Here is a 20,598-nt window from a genome sequence, read left to right as displayed (position 1 = left end):
CCTTGACTGATGCTGCTTTTGAAGGCAAGGATTATCATAGGGTGCTCTGAAACTTGAGCAGAGGCTTTAGAGAGCCAGAGAAGGAGTATCATCTGCCTGTGTGTAGAGGAAGTGCAGAAGCAGCATGGTTGAAGAGACAGATCTCAGAGAGCATCCCAACCAAGACACCCCTGCTCATCTCCAGCAGGTCCATGGACCTACTGGAACAGCCACGAGCTCCAGAGCAGCTGGTCCAGAGCATGGGAAGAAGGCAGGGGCAGCCGCAGCTCCACATGAGCCATTTCACCTTGTCACCGTGCTGCCTTCCAGTGACCAAAATCTGGTTTTGCTGGGGTAACAGTGTCTGTATCAGCACATCAGGATCTGTATTTCTGTGGAGCGCCCATTGTGCATGGTGCAGCTGCCCCGGCTGTCCCCAGGACTGACCCCTGGTTTCGGGACAAGCCTTTTAACCCATGGTTAAGACCCTTTGTCTGTTGAATTTTCTTTTTTCTTTCTGCCTGCGCCTTGCAGACTCTGGCTCTGCTGACTCCCCGAGCACCTCCTCCGCCCTCACCTCCCTGCAGTGGGTTGCAGAGATACTCCCCTCTAGCATCAAGATTCAAGGAAGGACCTTCAGCCAGCAGCTGGAGCACCTGCTGACTCCACCCGAGCGCTATACCATCTGCAAAGCGCTGGAAGGCTTCTTCCAACATCGGTAACTTGTTAGCAGCTCCGTTCCTCTAATGCTGGTACCTGGCCTGGTAGCAATGCCCGTGTCAGAGTCGGTCTCCAAGCAGAAGGCAGACCTCGGCTGCGAGGCTGTCAGCAGGGAGCTCTGCTGTGACCACGTTCTCTGGTTTCCCCAGCTGTGTATTTCCCTGTGTGTGTCCACAGGGCACAAGCCCATCTCTCACCAGGACACCCGAGGACAGGGCAGACCCATTAGCCTTTGGGGTTAATTCAGTCACCCCTTAATCCTTCATAAAACAGCTTCGGTCCTCTGCAGCGCAGGCTCTCTTGCTGTCTGGCCGTCCCCGACGGCCACAGATCCCGTTTCACTTCTTTCAGTAAATCTCGCCGCGTCTCATCCTTGTCTTCTCACTCTTCTCAGCATCTCGGCTGCAGCGCGGGAACGGCTGTGCCTGGCAGAGCCCTCATCCTCCCCGCCCTGCTGCGAGGGTCGAAACCGATCCCCTGGCAGACTGGAGGCTTCCAGTAGCCACCTTGTTTTCTGCCCTTGATCTTTAACCTTTCTGCAGCACAGTGACAAAGCCATCCCTCCGGCCCGCGGGGAGGCTGGGCTGCCTCTGTACCTGCAGGTGCTGGGGGAGGTACCGCTGCGTAACCCCCCCGCCACCAGCCCAGTGAACCTTCTTGAGGCCCTGCGATCACTAACGCTGCCCCGGTAAAGCAGACACCGTTGCTTTGTGCTCTCCCGAGACCGCACTGCTTCTGTGGCATTCCCCGGTCCGCATTTCAGCCCCAGGAGCGGCAGCTGTGGGAGCGGATCCGGTCCTTGGGGTCTGCAACGGGGAAACGCAGACCCGACCCTAGCGGGGTGCTTGCTCTTGCTCAGTGGCACAAGGGTGGGAACCCAAGTACCAGGAGTCAAGCCCCCAGTTCCCCTCCCAGTGCAGGGCTGCCCACATTGCTTGGTCTTCCAGCAGTGTTTTACTGGGGGCTGTTGCTGCGGGGAGCAAGTCTCAGCGGGGGTACCGGCATGCCCATCCTCTCCTCAAGCCGTCTCATTTTGCCTGTAGCCGCCCTGGATGGCTCGACAGAGGCCACTGCTCCATTTAACAGTAATTCATCATGACCTAATTGCGTGCCTGTCCCAGACAAGCCAGCTGTGACCTCTAACTGCTCCAACAAGGAGGGAGATCCCCAGACATTAGATTATGCCCCTGGCCACCACAGCACGCAGATACCAGCGTTTCCCAGCAGCAAACACAGGAGATGGAGTCAGGACACCCCTGTTCTGGGCTTTGGTCTCCCAGCCAGTTTGCCCATGACAAGCCCGCTGGCCCTGGCCACCGGCTGGGAGGAGCACTGCCTTAACCCAAAACTAGGGAGAAACTAGAGGTGACTTCTGGCAGGCTCTGGATGGCTCCTACCGCTTCTCATCCCTGCTGGCCCCCGAGGACCCCCAAGGCACTTGATGAAGGAAGTCCTTGCGGTATCTGAGCCTCTTCACCCTTCAGCTCTCCCCTGCATGCCTGGTCCCTGCCCCTTGGAAGGCAGCGATGGTCCAGTGGATTAACATCACGACAGCAGATTTGTTCCTACGTATGCAATCTCCTTCCAGCTCTTTATAAGAGGTTCTTACTATTACTTCTACATTAAGGATGCAGTAGTTGCAATGAGCTTTACCCCATCATCTCTGTCTCAGTTTCTCAGTAGAAAAGCAGCCTGACTTTAGCTCTTTGACCCAGGACAGCCCTCCTCCCCCATGCTGCTTCATCCTCCTCACTGAATCAGGTGCTCAGCCCTGCTATTCCCAAGAGCCCTTCCACCATCTCTACACACTGCAGAGCCAACCTGAGACCGAGCCTTCAGCCCAGCGAGGCCGCCGGCCCAGCCGCCCCCTCCAGTGCATCTCTACCCGAGCCTGCTTACCTGCTGCTGGCCAAAATTCAGGTCATTCCCGGGTGCCTCTCTGCTCCTGGTGCTCCTCCACCCCAGACTCCCAGCTGACTCCTGAACCAGGTTTTATACCTGGCTGTCAGGTGCTGCCAGTCCCCCGGAGTTTGCTTTTCCCCGTTAGCACCAGCTGCACAACTCCACTTCCCAAAGGGCTCGGTCCCTTGCTCGCAGCCCGGCACCTCTGCTTCGCCATAATCTGCTCGTGCCCCAGACTCGGGCAAGCCCGGCAGCTGAGACCCGGGCGGAGGCAGGCTGGGAAGCGCCGGAGCCCCGGGAAGCGGCGTGGCGGGGCTGTGCCGTAGGGATGCGCCCGCTGCCCAGCCCTCTCTTTCCGATTTTGCAGGAATGTTGACACTCTCATTGTGGATGTGTACCCGGTGCTGGACACACCGGCCAAGCAAGTCATTTGGCAGTTTATCTACCAGCTGCTGACGTACGAAGAGCAGGAGCACTGCCAGCAAAAGATTGCCAGGTTTCTTGGTTACAAGTCCTTGGCAGGTGAGAGGAAAGCCCCTGCGCTCCGGCACGGACACGCCGTGTCCCACCGGGTCCCCGGGGACCTCGGTCCGTCATGCTGGGAGCAGGCTGGGGCGGCGAGGGAGCAGCCGGCTCTCCCCGGGGGCAGCGGCTGCGGCTCTGCCCTGCCTGGCTCCTGCCCGCACGCTGCCTGCACGGAGACGGCGGCTGTGCGGGGTGTAGGGCAGCGCAGAGGAGCTTCCAGCTCCTGTTACCGATGAGGTTGATCTGTAAAAGTCAGGCGGGAGGTTACCTTCCCTGCACCACGGAGCCGTGTAGTTTTGGAAGGAAGCTCTGCATTGAGAGGAGAGATGGCACCCGAGAGGTTGTCTCTGGCAGCAAGCGCTTTTGGAAGCTGCTCAGGTGGTTAGAGGTTAGGAAGTCCTGAGAGGAAGTAGCTGGTTTAGGGGCAGCATTCAGATTTTCAGCAGAAAATAAGCGATGGTGGCAGCGTCCCTCGGGATGTCTCCAGCGGTCCAGCGTACGCAGGTACCCGTGGTTAGAGAAGGCGGGGAGCGCGGTTCCCCCGGCAGTGCCGCGCCTGCCCGGGAGCACTGCTCTCCCAAAGAGACTTGGAAGGCAGTCGGCGATTCTCCTCCTCCCCGGTCCCCCTCTCCCCTCGCCGTCACCTGGGGCTGTGGCAACACCAAAACCAGCTGTGGGTTGCTGAGGGTTATGGGCTTTGCAGTCAGACAGCAGAAAAGCGAGGGCAAATTTGGAGTGAAATGTCTTAATCTTTGCATTTGGGCTTCTTAATTGCTTTCAAATTCTTCTCTTCTAAGCTATTTACGTTGTGGTGTGGTGTTTATTTTAGACGCAGCATAGGTACAAAGAGGTGTTGCTTGAAGAGAGGCTTTTGGAGGAACGCAGTTATTTTAGCCCAGCCTTTCCCCTCGCAGGGCGAAAGAGCTCGAAGTCCTGGTGCAAAGACTCCCTGCCCTGCGTGGAAACCTGCTGGGTATTTGCCCCCCTCATTTGCACTCTCAGTTACCACCGCTTTTGCGTGTGCAGAATCATGGCCCAACCTACCTAAAGTGTTGTGTGTTCCCAAGAACTTTAGAAGGTGTCAAGGGGAAGCCGATTTATTTGCAGTTTGCAGCTATATTTCAGGAATACAAAGCAGGTATCCCCAGGCACTGGCAGAGGAGGAAAGCACAGGAGTAAATCTCCCAGGACCAGGCTGTTTCCGACTGTTGTCCCCGCTTTGCAGGCTGGTCCCTGGCTCCTTTCAGCTTCTCAGGTGAAAGGGGCGATCTCCGACCATGTGAAGTTCTGGTTGTTCTGGTGCATTACGTGTGTGTCCGTGCGTGGAAGCACGACGGCCAGAGATCTCTGAATTTGGGTTAGTCCTTCATCTGGGCTTCTTCCAAACTCGGTGGCGATCTCTGATGTTTGTGTGTATCGGGCTGTCCGAGCATTGGTCTGTCGGATACCACGGAGACTGATGCTCCGGTATCTTCATCCTGCTGTAAGTCTGAGCCTCTCTGAGCTGTCGCACTGAACCGCACACGGACCAAGACAACGTGGTTCTTCCAGGCAGCATTTCGGTGCTGGCCCCCACTCCCATCTTGTGTCCCTTGAGGGCCAGAGGGAGTTAGCCGGGTCCCTCTGGACCAGCCCAGCTCAAGGCTGGAGTTTCATGTGCGCCACAGGCTGGTGCGTGCCAGTCCTGCTGGAAAAAGCAATTGCATGTCCCGTCTTCGGGCATCCACCCGCCCGCCTGTGCTGGCAGGAGGGTTTGTAACCCGCTCCGCTCCCCGGGGCCAGCGTGAGGACGGGGTGAGCGGCTACCTGGGGGACGGGCAGCCGCAGTGCTGCGCGTGGGGTCGTGGTCGAGTGCAGGGCTCGGCGAGCAGCTGCGCGTCTGATGGGCGTGGGGGAGCCCCACGCCATGGCGAGGGGGAACGGGGGAGCTGCGGGGTCCGGCACGCACCGGCCGTGCCTTACGGAGGGTGTTTTCTGCTGCAGCTGAGCCAGAAGCAGAGGATCGCTACCGCAGCTCCGTTCGAGGGGCCTCCTTGTGCCGGGGAAGCCTCCGAACCCCCCGCCCCGAGGAAGGGGGGGCAGCAGGTGAGCGACTGGGGGCTGCGCAGGGGTTCCCTCTACGGGGAGGAGGAACCTGGGCCCGGGTGGCTGTGCCTGAGCGTGAACAGTGGGAAGAGATGGAGGTCAGCATAGAGCCAGCACAGAGGCTTTGACTGGAAATCCGTGTTTTCAGAAACAGTTGAAATAAGCAATTCCAGTAAGAGGCCACTTGGGCTGAGGCTGAGCGTTGTTTCCAGTCCCTTCCACTGCTCAGATGTGAACTGATGCTGCTGGTCTGAGCCCCCCGTTCGGGGGTGCACGGTTTCTAGCTTCCCTGTGAACTTTCTTGGACACCATCAAATTCACAGGGAAAACAGCATTTGTGGAATCCACGTGAGGAAGAAGATCACGGCTCAGTCCCTCTTTGAGACTCCTGATGAACTACGCTCACAGCACAAACCCTCCCTCTTTTCAGAGACAAGCCCCGTATCTCCCCATTCCTGTGAAAATCCCGTCCTGGTATTGCTGCAGGGCTTTCCACAGCCCCCGGATCTCTAACCCTCTCCCCCCGACGCACCCCAGGTTGCTCGTTGTGTTTTCAGTCCTTCGGGTCTTTGCCCTCCTCTCGCAGATGGCAGGACAAGGCATCCTGCCTATTCCTCCATCACCCGTAGCTGACTGCGAAGGGCACTCGACCCGTGCTTACAGCTTCTGACCACGACCTCCCCGCCACGACCTCCCCGCCACGACCAGCCACGCTCTGCCGGCGCTCCGGCTCCTCGCCTTCCTCCCGGCACCCCTCACCAGGAGCGTGGTGCTGCTCGGCTGTCGGGGAGAGCTGCCGCCGGAGCAGTCAACCCCGAGACACTTCCCTGGGGAAGATCCTCTAACCTGCCTCCGAGGAGCGTTTCTGGTTGTGATTACAGCACGGAGAGCGGCCGACAGCTGCGTACGCCGGAGGGAAGCCGCTCGCCCAGGCAGATGTTCGCCAGCTGTGGGGGAGCAGCCTTGTCCTCGGCTGCCCTGCGGAAAGAGCAGAGCAGCCCGCGCGCTGTCCTGCTAACCTTAGCCAAGCCTGAGCAGGCTCTGGGGTGCACCCCGCCCCGGGCGCTCCTAGCTCACCTCCCTGCACAAACCCTTTATTTATAAAAAGCAGACAACGTTCCTCAGCCCTGGAGAGGGAGCTGATGCACGGGGGGGATGCACCGCTGATGTTCCCGATGAAAGCCCCACTCCAGAGCCCTTTCTCATTACAGCCAGCTACGTCCGTCCTTTGTTGCCGTTAAACGCTGGGCTCTGAGCGCACGGGTCCAGTTTGGTACTGGTGTGAGCAGAGCTGCTCCGCTGGGCTCTCCGAAGCCCTGCCTGCCCGCCCCAGTACCCAGCCTGGCCCTGACCGCTGGGTGGAAATATCGTGGCTGAAGGGAATGCGTATCCGCTCGAGCTGCCCTCCAGCAGCTCGGGAAAGGCAGGGGTTGCAGACTGCTTCCTCCTGGCAGCCCTGCACACGCCCTTGGAGGTGAATCAGGGGCCTGGACACATCTCTGAGAGCTTATACTGCTGCAGCCATTAACCTCTGAACAGAAGCTCTCCATGGATGTAACTGGAAAAACAGCGTTTCGTTTGGAGCTGGTCAAATCAGCGTCACTCCAAGCGAGATCCCTTGTGCCTTCACGGGGGTCCAGACCTTCCTCCCTCCCTCCCACCCTCCTCAGGTCCCCCGCAGAGCCCCGTCTCAGGGGACGCTGCTGGGGCGGCTGGCACCGCCCGGGCATCTGCGACCGAAAGGACCAGAGTTTGGAAACTATGACCTCGACTGCCATGCGTGGTGTCCAGCACCTACCAGGGAGGCTGAAGGAAAAGAAACCAAGAAAAAAGAAATACCCATGGCACTGTGGCGTCTTGATACCTGGAGAGTTCTCGACGTAGCACAGCTCCCGCATGTGCCCTGGATAACGTCTCTTCCCCTGAAATGCTGTGATGGAAACTCCTCGCTCGGCACTGCGCCCTGTGCGCGGCCCTAGGGAGGCACACGCTAACCGCGCCGCAGCCGCAGCACCGCTCGGGTGCTGAGGACTTATAGGCAGCTTCCAAATTTACCAATTGGGCAGACTAAGAGATAAATAATATCCTCGTTTTATAGAGAAAGAAACTGAAAACGGAGAGGTAAAGGGCAAGGCACAGGAGGATTTTGTCTCAGCTGTGCTTGTTTTCTAGCACGCATCACGCTTCACCGCCGGGTGACTTCTGCTGCCGCTCGGGGAAGCCCGCAGCGAGACGCTCCCTGCTTCGCACGCGGCCCACGCGTGGGGCTGCCGGCCGCCCCGCATCGGTCCCTCGGGACCCCCAGGCCCGGGAGCTCCCGGTGCTTCGCCGCACGCCTGGGCAGGGAGGACGGCGCCGGGTCCCGGCGGGGGCAGACGGGGGGGACCTCGACGGGCCAGGGCAGTCGGGAGCCCCGGGGGGCACAGGCAGAAGGAGAGGCTCCTGACTGGTTTGTCTCTTCCTTCCCTGGCAGGCCAGAGTGACACCGTGGAGGTCCCGGTTCGCCTGATCCCCGGAGAGAGACAGGCTGGCGATGGCACGTCCCTCCCGGAGACGCCCAACCCCAAAATGGTGTGACCTCGTGGGGCCGGGGGGGACGCCTCCGGGGAGGGCTTTGCCGACGTGTGCGGGACCGCCGCGTTCCCAGGGAGGGTCGGCAACTTGAGCCCTTTCGTGTTAGCACAGGAAAGCAGAAAAAAGGGAACAGGGAATGATGTGCCTGCGTGTAATACCTGCTGGTGGCTGGCAGCACCCCTGCCTCAGGGCTCGTCTCTGATCAGTTCCCTGGGCAATTACTCGGTTTAATGAGGCCGGTGTCGGTCAGCGTCTTCCTGCAGCCGTGTGCGTGAGAGGCTCTTGGGGAGCTTCAGAAAAGGCAGAGTAGCCTTGGGTTGGGGCGAAGCACTCCTTTAAAGAGCAAGAGACGGGGGGTGGCGGGTCCGCGGGGGCTGTCCTGAACCCAGGACATCGCAGGTCTCTGGGGGCTCCACAAGCCCATCTCGATTCGGGCATCGACCGCAGCTCTTTGCCCTTTTTTTCAGATGTCGGCTGTCTATGCAGAATTAGAAAACCGCCTGATCGGCAGCTTTGCTGGCAAGATGGGTAACGCTGCCCTGCACAGAGCATCGCCTCCTGCCCCAGAGCTGGCACACGCTGCAGGTAGCGTCCGGCTTCCCAGGCTGAGAGAGGCAGTTTGGGGGATCTCAGGCGACGGTGGGTGGTGCTGGCCAGGCAGGCGGAGGAGAAGACACCTTTCTCTCGGTGCCATTTTATAACGAAGCAGCGACGGTGCCACGTGCGAGCCCAGCCATGGCTCCTGCAAAGCCGCATCTGCAGGAGGGCACGGAGTGCGTGGGGTGGCAAATCCCGCGGGACCCCGGCGCGCTGCCGTGCGGCGCAGGGCACTGCCCGGGGGATCTCTCCTCCCCGCGGGCCGCGCCGTTACCTCGCGTCACGTTCAGCGCGGTGCTGGGGCTCGTCGCAGCCCGCGGGTGGGGGGCTCTGGGGAGCGCCCGGTGCAGGACCCCCCTCGACAGCGCTCCGTCCCGCAGGTGCTCGCAAGCCGGGGATGGCGATCTCGTGGCCGAGCGACCCTCTGGCCTCCCAGCAGTGCTACTACCGCCTGCACAGCAGCGTGGCTTCCCCGAGCAGCACCGAGTCCAACCCCTACGTCAGCCTCGACAGCAGCCCGGCCCCGTCCCCCAAGCACCGGGACTACTCACTCAGCCCTCTGTCGCGACGGAAGAAGCTCTTCACCTTCTCCAGGCCCCCGCGCAGCCGCGACACCGACCGGTTCCTGGACGCCCTCAGTGAGCAGCTGGGACACCGGGTCACCATCGTGGACGATTTCCTCACCCCCGAGAACGACTACGAGGAGGTGAGCGTGGCGCAGGGGTGGCTCGGTGCGCGGTCTGTGTCCTGGTCGTGGAGTCACCCATCGTGCAGCCTGCACCGCACCGGGACGGGCGCAGAGCCTCTGGGGACGGGTCCCCAGGTGGTGGTGGGGGGGGGGAGGGGGCGAGGGCTGCACGGCTGAGGGGCAGGACACCCCTGAGGGCTGGGTGGGTGGAGGATGAGGTGCCACCTTCAGCCTCTCCTCTCTCCCTCGCCCAGATGAGTTTCCACGATGACCAGGGCAGCTACGTCACCAACGACGCCAGCAGCAGCGAGTACATCAGCAGCAGCGACGAGGGCAGCTCCCTCACCTACTCCACGCTCTCGGACCACATCCCCCCGCCGCCGCTCAGCCCCCCCCCGCCACCGCCCCCCCTGCAGTTCCACGACCCCCAGACCATCCCCACCAAGGCAGAGGCCGCGAAGGCCAGCGCGTCGCCTGCCCCCAAATCCCTCGTCGGCCACCTACACCCCATCCCCCCCCCGCCGCCCCCGCCGCCGCCCCCCCCGGTGCCCTGTGCCCCCCCCCTGCACCGGGGGCTGCTGCACCGCAGGAGCGAGTCCAACCACATGAGCGTCAAGAGGCTGCGGTGGGAGCAGGTGGAGAACTCGGAAGGGACCATTTGGGGACAGGTACGGCCCGGGCGCGGGGAGCGGGGCGGGGGGCAAGGGTCCAAGCCGTGGGCTGGGGAGCGGTTGCCTGTGCCAAGGCCGTGCAGGTCGGTGGGAGCATCCGCGGGCACTGCCCTCCTCCCTGCCCAGAGCGCTGGGGGGCCGTCCCCTCCCCGCCGCATCGCGTCCTAACCTCTTGTTGGGCCACACATTCAATACCTTGGCCAAGGGAAGGAACTCTGAAGATGCCACGCTACAGAAAGTCTCATATTTATTGTCATCCTTTGAATTGTTTGGACCAAAACTGCCGGGATGAGAAGAGGCTCTGGAAAGCACCTGAAATGCGTTTTTTTTTCCTGCAGCGTCCTGGGGAACGCTTGCTTTCCTGCTCTGCGTGGGCTGACGTAGGCAGGAGCTGCCTTCAGACACGTTCTGCAGCTGTAGGAGGTTTTATCAGTGGGAAACGGCGAGGATGGTTGAAAGCAGAGTGATGGGGAGAGCACTGAGGCAGGGGAGGACACCGGAGGGGGGAAGCGGAGGCGAGGAGTGAGACTAGATGTGATAATCCTTTGGCATCGTGGACTTGAAGTGACGCGGAACTCTGGAGGTGGATTCAAGTCCCTGCAGGGAGAAGCTGGCCTCCCTGGAGTTTAACTTGCAGCCTCCGTGTCTCTCGTGGTGATGAACGTGTTCAGATGTGCCATGTTCTTCGTGCCCCGAGCAGCTAGAGGGGAGCTGTGGGATCCTCTTCCAGTCCCACAGGCACCCACCTCGTAGCAAGCACTTGAGATCCTGCAGGTCCCTCTCCCTGGCACGCCGGAGAACAAGATGTTTCTTCCCAGTGATTTTTTTGTATGCAAAAAATTCCCACAGTTTCTGGAATTCCCACTTTGTCCTTCAGTAAAGCAACGTGCCCAAGCAGCACCTGAAGAGCAGCAGTGCTCTGTAGGATTCCAGCTGTGTCAGAAGCTAAATGAATCCGCGGGGCAGTGCCGCCAGCTGCAGGGTGTGAGGAAATGCTGATGGGGTGATCTCCGGGTTTCTTCCTTTCTTCCGAAATGAGAACAGGTCCCACCCGATGGGCTTAGCGACTTGTGTAGAAACTGCCTCCACAGAGGGGAACGCTCACCAGGCTCTGGTTCCTGTGCAGGGTCTATGATGGCGGAGTCTCCAGTCGCAGGACAGCGCCATCGACCTGTCCTGGTTTCTTCTAGGGACGCAGAGCTTCGCGTGGGGCAGAGGGAAGGTGGCCCAGCGCAGGCGGGCGGTGTGGGGCTGTCCCCTGTCCCAGCACAGCTCCTGACTCTTCCTCCTCCTGCAGCTCGGGGAAGACTCGGATTACGACAAGCTGAGTGATATGGTCAAATACCTCGACCTGGAGCTGCACTTCGGGACACAGAAGCCTACGAGTAAGTACCTTAGCCCCAGAGCAGGTCCTGGTACCGGCCAGAGAGCAGGGTGCTGGGAGGAACCAGGGCTCGGTGGGCAGCGAGGCAACGCCTGGTCCTAGCATCGCTCGCGGCACAGAATTCATTCATACTCAGGATTTTGTGGCTGCTGGCGCAGCAGATCATTAAGGTGGAGATCACCTCACTAGCTCCCTTAATTTTCTTCGCTGCCGTTATCTGTTTTCTCTCTGCATTTCAGTCCATCGGGGCAGTGAAACCCAGCTGCAGGGTTTCGCTCCCCGTTGCGCTCAGTGCTGCTTCCCGGCTCTCATAGCGCCTGCCCGGCCATCCCCGTACCGCGGGGAATGCCGGCGTGCCAGCACCGCTCGCCAGTGCCACGAGGGGCCTGGTGTGCAACACAGCAGAAGCTCAGACCTGCACCACGTATCGTAACGATTTGTGCGCAGCCTCTGCTTGTTACGGTCTGTGCAGGACGGACAGACAGTCAGCTGGGCCCTCGGCAGGCACGGTCACCGAGTTGTGCTGCAGTAGCAGTAACGGCTGCAAATTAGGATTGCAGCTCTGCTGCTTTGAGAACTCAGCCCTGAAAAAGCCGTGAAAACATTTCTCCGTCCATAGAGAGCGTTATGAGCAACACTTTTCTTTTTATATACATAATATTCCCCCTGAAACTACGTATGGGGTCCGTAGCTACCTGCCGGTGCCGCCTTCCCATTGCTCTTGAGTGGGGGGCTCCTGCAGACCCACTGCCCGGGATCTCCCACCCACCGGGGTTTCTGGGCGCTGCCAACCCAGAGAGCGGGTCCAGGCTGGGGGTGCCAAGCGGCGGTGGCCGGGGTGGCCGCCCTGCGCGGCAGGAGGCATTCGGGGCGTGGGGTGGCAGCGGTGCGCTCCTGTCCCCCGCCGCCTGCCCGAAGGGGGTGTGGGGCCGCGCGGCCGCCTCATTTACACTGGGAAAAGTAAAACGCCAGCGGGATGTCTGAGCTCTCCTGCAAGGGACATGGGGCACGACGGCAGAGCTGAGCTAGAGCGGGCAGATACAGGTGGGACTGGCAGTGGAAGTGGGATGAAATGGGATTCTTCTCAGGGGGTATCTTTTTGGGGATGCTTCTGGGCAGTCTGGGATTTTCTGTGTGTTTCACCTCTTGTTTTACCTTTTTCAGCTCCAACTGAGTCCTCCATTGAGGAGATCTTTGAATCGCAGAATTCAAGGATTCCCGGAGCCATTGCTGTGTGCAAAGCATCAGTTCTCCTCTCTTTCATTCATGGTTTCACTGTTTTTTAGGACAATTTTCTTCCTGCTGGAGCCAGCTGAGCCTGTCCTTACCCATGATTAAATCTTTCAGTTTCTCTTCCAGAGCCAACTCTCATGCCTGAAAACTTTAAAAAGAAAGACGTGGTTGAAATTTTGTCTCACAAAAAGGCCTACAACACATGTAAGTAAACATCACGGTGAACGTACCCCCCAAAACAGGCCCAGAGATGGGACCGGGGATGTAGAGAACTGGAAAGGTAAAAGGAAGGAGGCTCCATGAGCACAATCCCATGAGCGCAATCCCAGCACAGCTCTGCTGGTCTGGGCTGTTCCTGCAGCCCACAGCCCCTCCAGGCTGGGCTCAGCCCCGGGCAGGGGGAAGAAGGCGGCTTTGCAAGGAAGGACGGAGATGGGATGTGACTCATGGGCCTGGGGAGGGAGAGGGGAAGAGCTTGCACGGCCCCGCGGGGCAGCGAGGGTGTGCGGGGCTGCCCTGCCGCACGCCGGGGAAGGGTCAGTGCCGCTTCTCCAGGACGTGCTTCTGGTAGGAAGGAGGGTGGGAGGGCTCGGGGGGACCCTGTGAGCCCCCGGTCTCCTGGCCGCGGGGGACGTGGGAGAGGAGGAGGCTCTGGGGGTGGTTTCCAGTGCAGCCCAGCCTGATGCGCCGGTGATGTATGTGCACGATGAGGCAATACCCTGGGGGGGTCTGCAGGACCAGAGTGACCCCTCGGGGCCCCGCCAGCTGCTGCAGGGCCTCGGGGGGCAGAAAGCCCTTCCTCTCCCCAGGGCTGACCCTGTGCCAGCATGGAGAAGTCCACGCCACTCTCACACCGTGGAGAGATTGAACTTCCCCTCCTGGCCCTGTCCTGCCAGGCAGTCTGTCCCAGCCCCCGGGGTCCGGTCCTCCTCCCCCCCAAGTGACGCACCTCCCTTCCCCCCAGCCATCCTGATAGCCCACCTCAAGCTCTCGCACATCGAGCTGCGCCAGATCCTCATGACGATGGAGACGGACCGCCTGGAGCCTTCCCACATCAAGCAGCTCTTGCTGTACGCCCCGGATGGGGAGGAAGTCCAGCGCTTCCAGAGCTACAAGGAGAACCCCGGCAAGCTGAGCGAGCCTGACCAGTTTGTGCTGCAGGTACCTGCGGGCAGGGATGTGCTCCAGGAGCGAGGTCTGCATGTGCAGCGTCCCCGGGATGTCCCGCTGCGAGCTGGAGGGGAGGAGAACACACAGCAGGGAGGAAGCAGTCAGCAGGACGCTGGTCTGCTCACGCACGCTGTGGGATGGGAAGAGCTGGTGGCAGTGGTCACAGGGACCGCCGGCGAGCGATGCTCGGGCTCATGCCCGAGGTGTCTGGCAGCTCCCACGGCGGCTGTTTTACAGCCAAAGCATACCACAGTGTTTAGAGTAAGAGTGACTTTGCCCAAGTCTGAATTACTTTCTGTCGACGAAGTCCCTTGTGGATATTGGCACGAAACCTTCCTCTCCGGTGGCAGCAAACTGGCCGTGCTCTGCGAGCTACAGCGGCCGTCCCCGCGGCTCTGCGGTGTCGCCTGCGCTAAGCAAGTGCATGCTGCTTCCGTGTGCAGGGAAACATGTCGGGAAAAACACCACGTAGGAGGGATTATGGCTAACGGTGATAGTAGTGGTTTTCTCCTTTTGCTCTCAGATGTTGTCAGTACCAGAATACAAGATCCGGCTGCGCAGCCTACATTTTAAGACCACTCTGCAGGAGAAGACGGAGGAGATCAAAGCTAGCTACGAGTGCATCTGCAAGGCCTCTCTCGAGCTGAAAAGCAGCAAGAAGCTGGCCAAGATCTTGGAGGTCAGGACAGTCCTTACTTCTGGGAACGGCCACCGGGGGCCCCCAGTGCCCGCGGGAGACCCGCAGGCAGCCGGGCAGCTCGCGGGCAGCTCGCGGGCAGCTCGCGGGCAGCTGGAGCGCAACTCCAGCCCCATGGCTGTGCCCTGGGCCCCTCCGGGTCCAGCTCGGCCAGGCTCCATCCCCTGGCAGCTCCCGGCTTGTGGGCATCCTGGCCCCGGGAGGATGCGGGAGGGCAGATCGCAGACGGCCACGCACCCACCCGCGGCACGCAGCGGGGCTGCAGGAGCTAGAAACCTGTCCCGGAACACAGCAGAGCCCACCGAGGTTGTCCTTGGGCTTCCATGGGGCCGGAGGATGTGGGGTTTGGCCGGGCAGTCACGGTGCGCCTGGCCACGCGTAGGGAGCACTGCAGGCTGGGCCCGGCGTGCGTGCGGCCGTGGGCTTGTGCCAGCCCTGCCACGGTGCGGGCAGGGGTCCCGCACGCTGCCCGTCCCTCTGAGGAGATGCCTTTGGGGTGCCGGGCATGGGCTGTGCCTGGCACTGCGCTCGCGGGAGCAAACAAATCCCGCTGCAGCTGCTCTTTGACCCTGCTGAGATGAGCTGCCCCAAATTAATGCTAACTCACTTGGGTTTGCTTTTAAAAAAACGCAGGTGGGATAAATGAGGACAGGATGTGACAAAAGGCATTTCCAGGTGAGAGATGAACCTCCTCAGTGGCTCCTGGCCAGTGACCCCCCCAGCGCCTCATTAAGTCCTTGGAGGGCAATGGCTGGTTGCAATTAACGGGTGGTGAACAGAAATTCAGAGGCTGAAATCCAGGCAGTCCTGAGGTCCCCGCTCCTCGCCCGGCCCCGGGAGGGACATCAGGACTCTGGTGAACCCAGTCTGGGGTCCTGCTGTGCCTCCACGGCTGCAGAGCCGCAGCACAAGGAATCGGAGCATTCTGGAGGGGAAAGCTGGCTCTGCTGGATCACTCCTTTCCCTTTAAAATATCCCCTTAAAGTTCTGCAGATAATAGCTACAAAAGGCTTTGGGAAGAGGAGAGCTTAGGCACTGGCCAGTCAGCAGGAGAGTCCTTGTCCCGCAGGCAGATCTCAGAGCGGACCTCCAGACTTAGCCCTGGTCCTGCAAGGAAAAACGACTGAGAAGTAAAAAGGCCACACCAAATTGTGCAGGCCCAAAGCCTGAGGCTATAACAGAATCACAGAATCACAGAATCACAGAATCATATAGGTTGGAAAAGACCTTTAAGATCATCGAGTCCAACCGTAAACCTAACACTGCCCAGCCCACCACTACACCATGTCCCTGAGCACCTCATCCAAACGCCCTTTAAATCCCTCCAGGGATGGGGACTCCACCACTGCCCTGGGCAGCCTGTTCCAGTGCTTGAGAACCCTCTCGGTGAAGAAAAATTTCCTAATATCCAGTCTAAAACACAAGACAACCCCCCCCCTTAAATGTTAACAAAGCTTGGGCACCTGCGTCGTCTGTCTGGAAGTGGCAAAGGAGCCAAGCTGGTGTCAGTGGTGCCACGGGCTCCCCGCAGCTCTCCGGCAGCACAGACCTTCTGGACTGGAAGTTTGGGTCTGCAGATGACAAACGGGGTGCGTGCTCTAGCTCCTGCTGAAGGCACGGGAGAGGCGGTGCATGAGGACCAGCTCCTGTAGCTGAAACGTGGGCTTTGCTGTTGAGGGTTCAGTGCAGGCTTCCTACGGGAGCAGCCCAGAGAACAGCCTGCACCACCGACCACGGCCCCCTCCCTTGGGGCTGCTGTGCCGATGGCCGTGTTGGCAGCCCTCCTTCTCCCAGCGTGCTGTATGGGTGACAGGATGAACAGTGTGTACAGAACCAGCAGAAATTCTGCCTTTAACATGTATCCATCCACCTAATCGAACCCCCTGAATGAACTGATGAGGTTTTATTACCGATGCTCTATGAGCACATGTAGTACGGGGCCCCTTAGCAGAAGTGACCTGACACAAAAAAGGGTTTTTTCCCACCATCCTGTAGACAGAGGGAGGCTTTTTAGCTCTGCTCCTACCACATCGTTGGTAGGTCTCTGTGACCCAAAAGCGGGTACAAAAGGAGATGGGAGACAGGACGATATAAGTGCTGGAGGTCACTGGCCAGTCACTCACTGAGGTTTCTCTTTGCAGTTTGTGCTGGCGATGGGAAACTATCTGAACAACGGGCAGCCCAAGACCAGCAAAACAACAGGCTTTAAAATCAACTTTCTCACCGAGGTAAGACGAAGCATGCTTGTTCCCGTGCAGGAGGCACCAATGCCGGGAGCTCCAAGTGCCCGGTTTATCGTGCCTCTCCTCGTACGAGGCTCCTGGGTGCGGCAGCTCCCAGAGCGGGACTGGTGGGAAGGCTGGGATGGATGTGCAGGGTTGACTTCAGAGAGGTCCTAACGGTGGTCTGGTGCTTCAGTGGGCTGGGACCTGAGACCCGGGCCTTCTGGCTGTGGGGTGGGAGAAAATGAAGGTCTTTATCCCACGTGGGTTGCTGTGGGACTCCCGAGGGGTGGGGGAGCGGGTGACAGCCCTGGCCTGCGGGAGCGAGGCATTGCTTGGCATCTCGACGCCACTAATCTGGGTGTAACACACTGTGTAACCATTAAATATCCTATTTAAACATTAATCCACATAGCACGGCTGGGAATTGCCACGCACGTGAATGCAGGGTGAGCCGGGCAGAACAGAGGAGCCCCTGTGTATTTGGGTCCTTGGCAAAACCTGCTCTCCTCTGCGTAGGAACCTCCTTACTTGTTTTGCTTTGCCGTAGCTGAACACAACCAAGACTGTTGATGGGAAATCCACCTTCCTGCACATTCTTGCCAAATCACTTAGCCAACATTTCCCAGAGCTCCTGGGCTTTGCCAAGGATCTTCCTACAGTGCCGCTTGCTGCCAAAGGTAAATGAACAAAAGCGTCTGCAAGCTCCGTGTCTCCTTGCGCTGCCTCTTGGTTTTGTATGGGTCTAGAACTGGTCATGAGCTGCACAGCGTTGGCATGAGCACGATGGAGGCCCAAACAAGTCAGGAATGGTCCTGAGCGAGAGGATGGGGCTAGGAAGGGACGAGCTTAGTGACAGGGAAGGTCCCATCCATCCCACGCAGCCACACATGGGAGTGTCTGGACAAGGCTCTGTCCCTGACCCGAACCTTCCTTCTGACTGGAAAAAGTGGTTCCCAAGTTCAGAGGTATCATCTTGTAAGTGCAAATGAGGCACAGAAGAGGGAAGGGCCAGGAGCCGGTCTGCTCCACCCAGCCTCTTCCATCCCTGGCGTGCAGCCTCCCCGGCGTGGGTGCCAGCATTATTACTGCTTGCAATCGCGTGTGGTACGGAGCGTACAGCACCCTTCGTGTTATGAGTTCACAGTCCAGTCGCAGGTATGTCGTGCTGACTGAGGATCGTACGGCTTCATTGGTTGCAATAAAAGCAAGTCACAGAGATGCTGGGGTTATCATCCATCCGCTTGTGTTGGGGGAGTCACAACAGGCTGGCTCCATGCAAAGCATGGCCTGCAGTCTCCTTGCACACCATCCCCAGTTGTTTGTGAGTAATTCCCTTGGGAATTAGTGCTACAGTGCATAAATAAAGGAGAAAATTCAGGCCTGGAGATGTAAATTTCCACTTGATGAAGGTCTGTACCTGTAGCTTTCCTAGCTGGATTTTGTAGCTGGCCTAACTGTTAAATAACACTTCTGCCACTGAAGCCTCCCCGCTGCCCAAACTCCTGCCACTTTCTACCCCATTTCAGACCGTGTGCTATCCAGGGCTGCCCAGCTTCGCTCTCGTACGGGCCACAGAGCGACACAGCTGCAGCACGTAACCCAAACCCTCCTGACGTGCTGCAGCTCACCTTCTCCCTTGCCTGTAGGAGAGCTAAGGCTTGGCCGCCCAAGACAGCAAGGAGCCTGAACTGCTCATCCCTCTCCTGAATGCTGGTGCTATGATGAGATGCCACGGAGGACAGCCTGGATATTACCCCCTGTCCTACCGTCCTGTACACTCCCTCTGTCCCGCTCCCAAGCCAACCACCTGCGTATCCATCACTGCCCTCGTGCCGCTGAGTCCTGCGTGCTCCTTGCGCTTGGCATTTCCAGGCTCCTTTTGAGGTTCTTGGCATCTCTTGGCCTGAGCACCCAGCAACGGCTGCTGGCAACCCGCTGGAGCCCAGCAGGAAGGTCTGGTTGTCCACCATGCCCCGGCCAATGCGGACAGGTCGTGCAGAGCCATGTAGCCAGACAGCCTGAACCACCCTGACCGATGGCCCACGCTCGTTGCCCTCGCTTTGCCGCAGGAAGCGAGCCAGACCTAAGTCTCCTAACACTGTTGACTCCTCTCTTCTCACGTAGTGAATCAGAGAACACTAACGGCTGACCTAAAGGACCTGCACACCACCATCAGTGACATACAGATGGCCTGTCACAACATGCCAGCTACTGCAGAGGACAGATTTGCAATTGTGATGACCGTATCCTTCTGTAAAGGGGGCAAAACATCAATGTGACTTACTGCCCTCGAGTAAAACCATTCAGTCGTCTTTATGCCTCCTTGGTAAGCAGCAGGGCTGCGTCCGGCTGGTAAGAAAGGACCATCTCAGCACTTGGGGAGAGCATGGTGGAAATCTCCACCCTCTACTCCCTCTTAGCCAGCACGGGAAACAGCTTTTGTGGTGGCCACCGGTTCACATGCCTCTGTGTGGCAGAAACCCAGTGCCACAAAGCCAAAAAGCTTTCCGAGCCGTCTTTCCTTCCGGAGAAGTGCTGTTAAGGACCGCTGAGCGTGCCAGCGGGCTCCCTTCGCGTGTGGCCGCAGCCTGCATTTGCAGCAGGTCCTTTCTTAGACCTGAGATGAAACCCAGCCCTTTGATAAGCAGAAGTGATTCTGATCTGTACCAGACCCACAGTGCGGCTGTTTTCCCTTAGCCGTTTCTCTCAGTCCTTCCTGGAGAGCGCCCAGCCTGCCATGCGATCCCTGGACGACCTGCAGCACAAGGCCATGGAAGAATTCAGCAAGGTGTTGTCCTTCTTTGGGGAAGACTCGAAAATGACAACTTCTGAAGCTTTCTTTGGCATTTTTGCAGAATTCATGAGCAAGTTTGAGGTGAGTTGCACTTTTCAAAGGCAGCCAGCGAGGGGTTTCCTGTTAAATGTCAGTGAGGCGTCTTACTTGCATGTGAGCTGTGGGAACGAGACGAGCTTTCTGTGAGCGCGTGTACCTGAGTGTCTGTAAAGTGCAATTTTTCTAACGTGCCAGTTGGCTGGCTGGTGCAGGAGGCTGAGGTGAGGGTTGATGGTCCAAGCACCGGCCCCATGGAGAGTAAAGCAGACGTCATCATGGTCTGACGTTCTTGGTTAACGAAGGCTGAGTCGGAGCACCACAAAGCAGATGCACTGACTGTCGGGGCTTGTCCAGCGGGAAGCCGGGGGAGAATTAAGTCTGTAGTGGCCAGTACTAACGAAACGTCCTCCCTGTCCACACCAGCTGCCCTTGCCCGATCCTCAGCTCCTGCTCTTTGCTCTCTCCCTGCAGCGGGCACTCGGCGACGTGCAGGTCAGCGAGAGCCAGCGCAGCCCCAGGATGACCTCCCCCCTTGCCTGGTGACGGGCCTGCAGCAATGTGAGGTGCAACAATTTATTGCCAACAAAGTGCAATCTGCTCCCGTTGAGTCTGGTTGTAAATACGCCGCTGTCACCTGCTACCACCAAGCAGAACCACGGACCGAGGGGTCGGGGTGGTTTGGACACTGAAAAGGCACCATAGGTGATAGTGGATGGATGCGAGGGTGAGGCACAGGGACAAGAAGGTAAACACCGCGCTGGTCTTAACAGCTTTCTTAGCACCCTCCATTTCCAGCGTATTACTGAGTCAAGGATTTCAGACACATCTGGGTAAAACCCCACTCTCCCGTGTTTCCAGAACACGCGTAACTGGCACCAGCAGTGGCTGGAGACCTTCCCCACGTCCCCGCGGCCAGTGCCTGAGCGCGGCTGTGCAAGGAGTCAGCCCTCGCAGGACACAGCCTTCCCCAGGCAGGCACCGCTCGCCCCCTCCAGCCTCGGGGCCGGGTTAGAGCCCAGCCACAGCCTCCCTGGAGCCAGAGCAGGTCAGGCGAGGAAGGGAGCGCGGGGGGACGAGGGCTGCCACCAGCGCCTGCTCCCCTGGGACCCGGAGGAGCAATGCTGCTGAGCTCCTCTCGAATCCCTCTCCAAGCCCTTCTGCCCTTCGGCTGCACCGTGGGGCCGGAGCTCCACCTGAACAGACCGTAACAGCGGAGTGGAGACTGCTGGAGGTGGCCCGGAGGCTTTAATCCCCTGCCGTTGCCGGCCAGTGGCAATGGAAAGCAATATGACCTTGCAGAACCCTTCTGGCACAT

General features: G+C 59.3%; 1 protein-coding gene across 1 annotated transcript in view; it reads left to right on the top strand.

Annotated features, from left to right (window-relative positions):
- Positions 1–19,826, top strand: part of GRID2IP (Grid2 interacting protein) — a 43,775-nt gene extending 23,949 nt beyond the window's left edge. The window contains exons 12-31 of the mRNA XM_075515321.1: positions 514–697; positions 2,969–3,320; positions 3,956–4,099; positions 4,153–4,264; positions 4,352–4,483; positions 4,724–5,014; positions 5,110–5,211; positions 7,685–7,782; positions 8,253–8,370; positions 8,763–9,088; positions 9,325–9,738; positions 11,039–11,126; positions 12,485–12,562; positions 13,323–13,519; positions 14,052–14,207; positions 16,367–16,453; positions 16,998–17,127; positions 18,575–18,693; positions 19,161–19,325; positions 19,755–19,826. Coding sequence (XP_075371436.1) covers positions 514–697; positions 2,969–3,320; positions 3,956–4,099; positions 4,153–4,264; positions 4,352–4,483; positions 4,724–5,014; positions 5,110–5,211; positions 7,685–7,782; positions 8,253–8,370; positions 8,763–9,088; positions 9,325–9,738; positions 11,039–11,126; positions 12,485–12,562; positions 13,323–13,519; positions 14,052–14,207; positions 16,367–16,453; positions 16,998–17,127; positions 18,575–18,693; positions 19,161–19,325; positions 19,755–19,826 — 3,365 coding nt within the window. The remainder of the gene's footprint in view (positions 1–513; positions 698–2,968; positions 3,321–3,955; positions 4,100–4,152; positions 4,265–4,351; positions 4,484–4,723; positions 5,015–5,109; positions 5,212–7,684; positions 7,783–8,252; positions 8,371–8,762; positions 9,089–9,324; positions 9,739–11,038; positions 11,127–12,484; positions 12,563–13,322; positions 13,520–14,051; positions 14,208–16,366; positions 16,454–16,997; positions 17,128–18,574; positions 18,694–19,160; positions 19,326–19,754) is intronic.
- Positions 19,827–20,598: the final 772 nt, after the last annotated feature.

The sequence above is a fragment of the Mycteria americana genome, chromosome 12 (genome assembly GCF_035582795.1).
Source record: "Mycteria americana isolate JAX WOST 10 ecotype Jacksonville Zoo and Gardens chromosome 12, USCA_MyAme_1.0, whole genome shotgun sequence".
NCBI classification, from domain to species: Eukaryota; Metazoa; Chordata; class Aves; order Ciconiiformes; family Ciconiidae; genus Mycteria; species Mycteria americana.
This window is presented reverse-complemented; position numbering and strand designations above follow the sequence as displayed.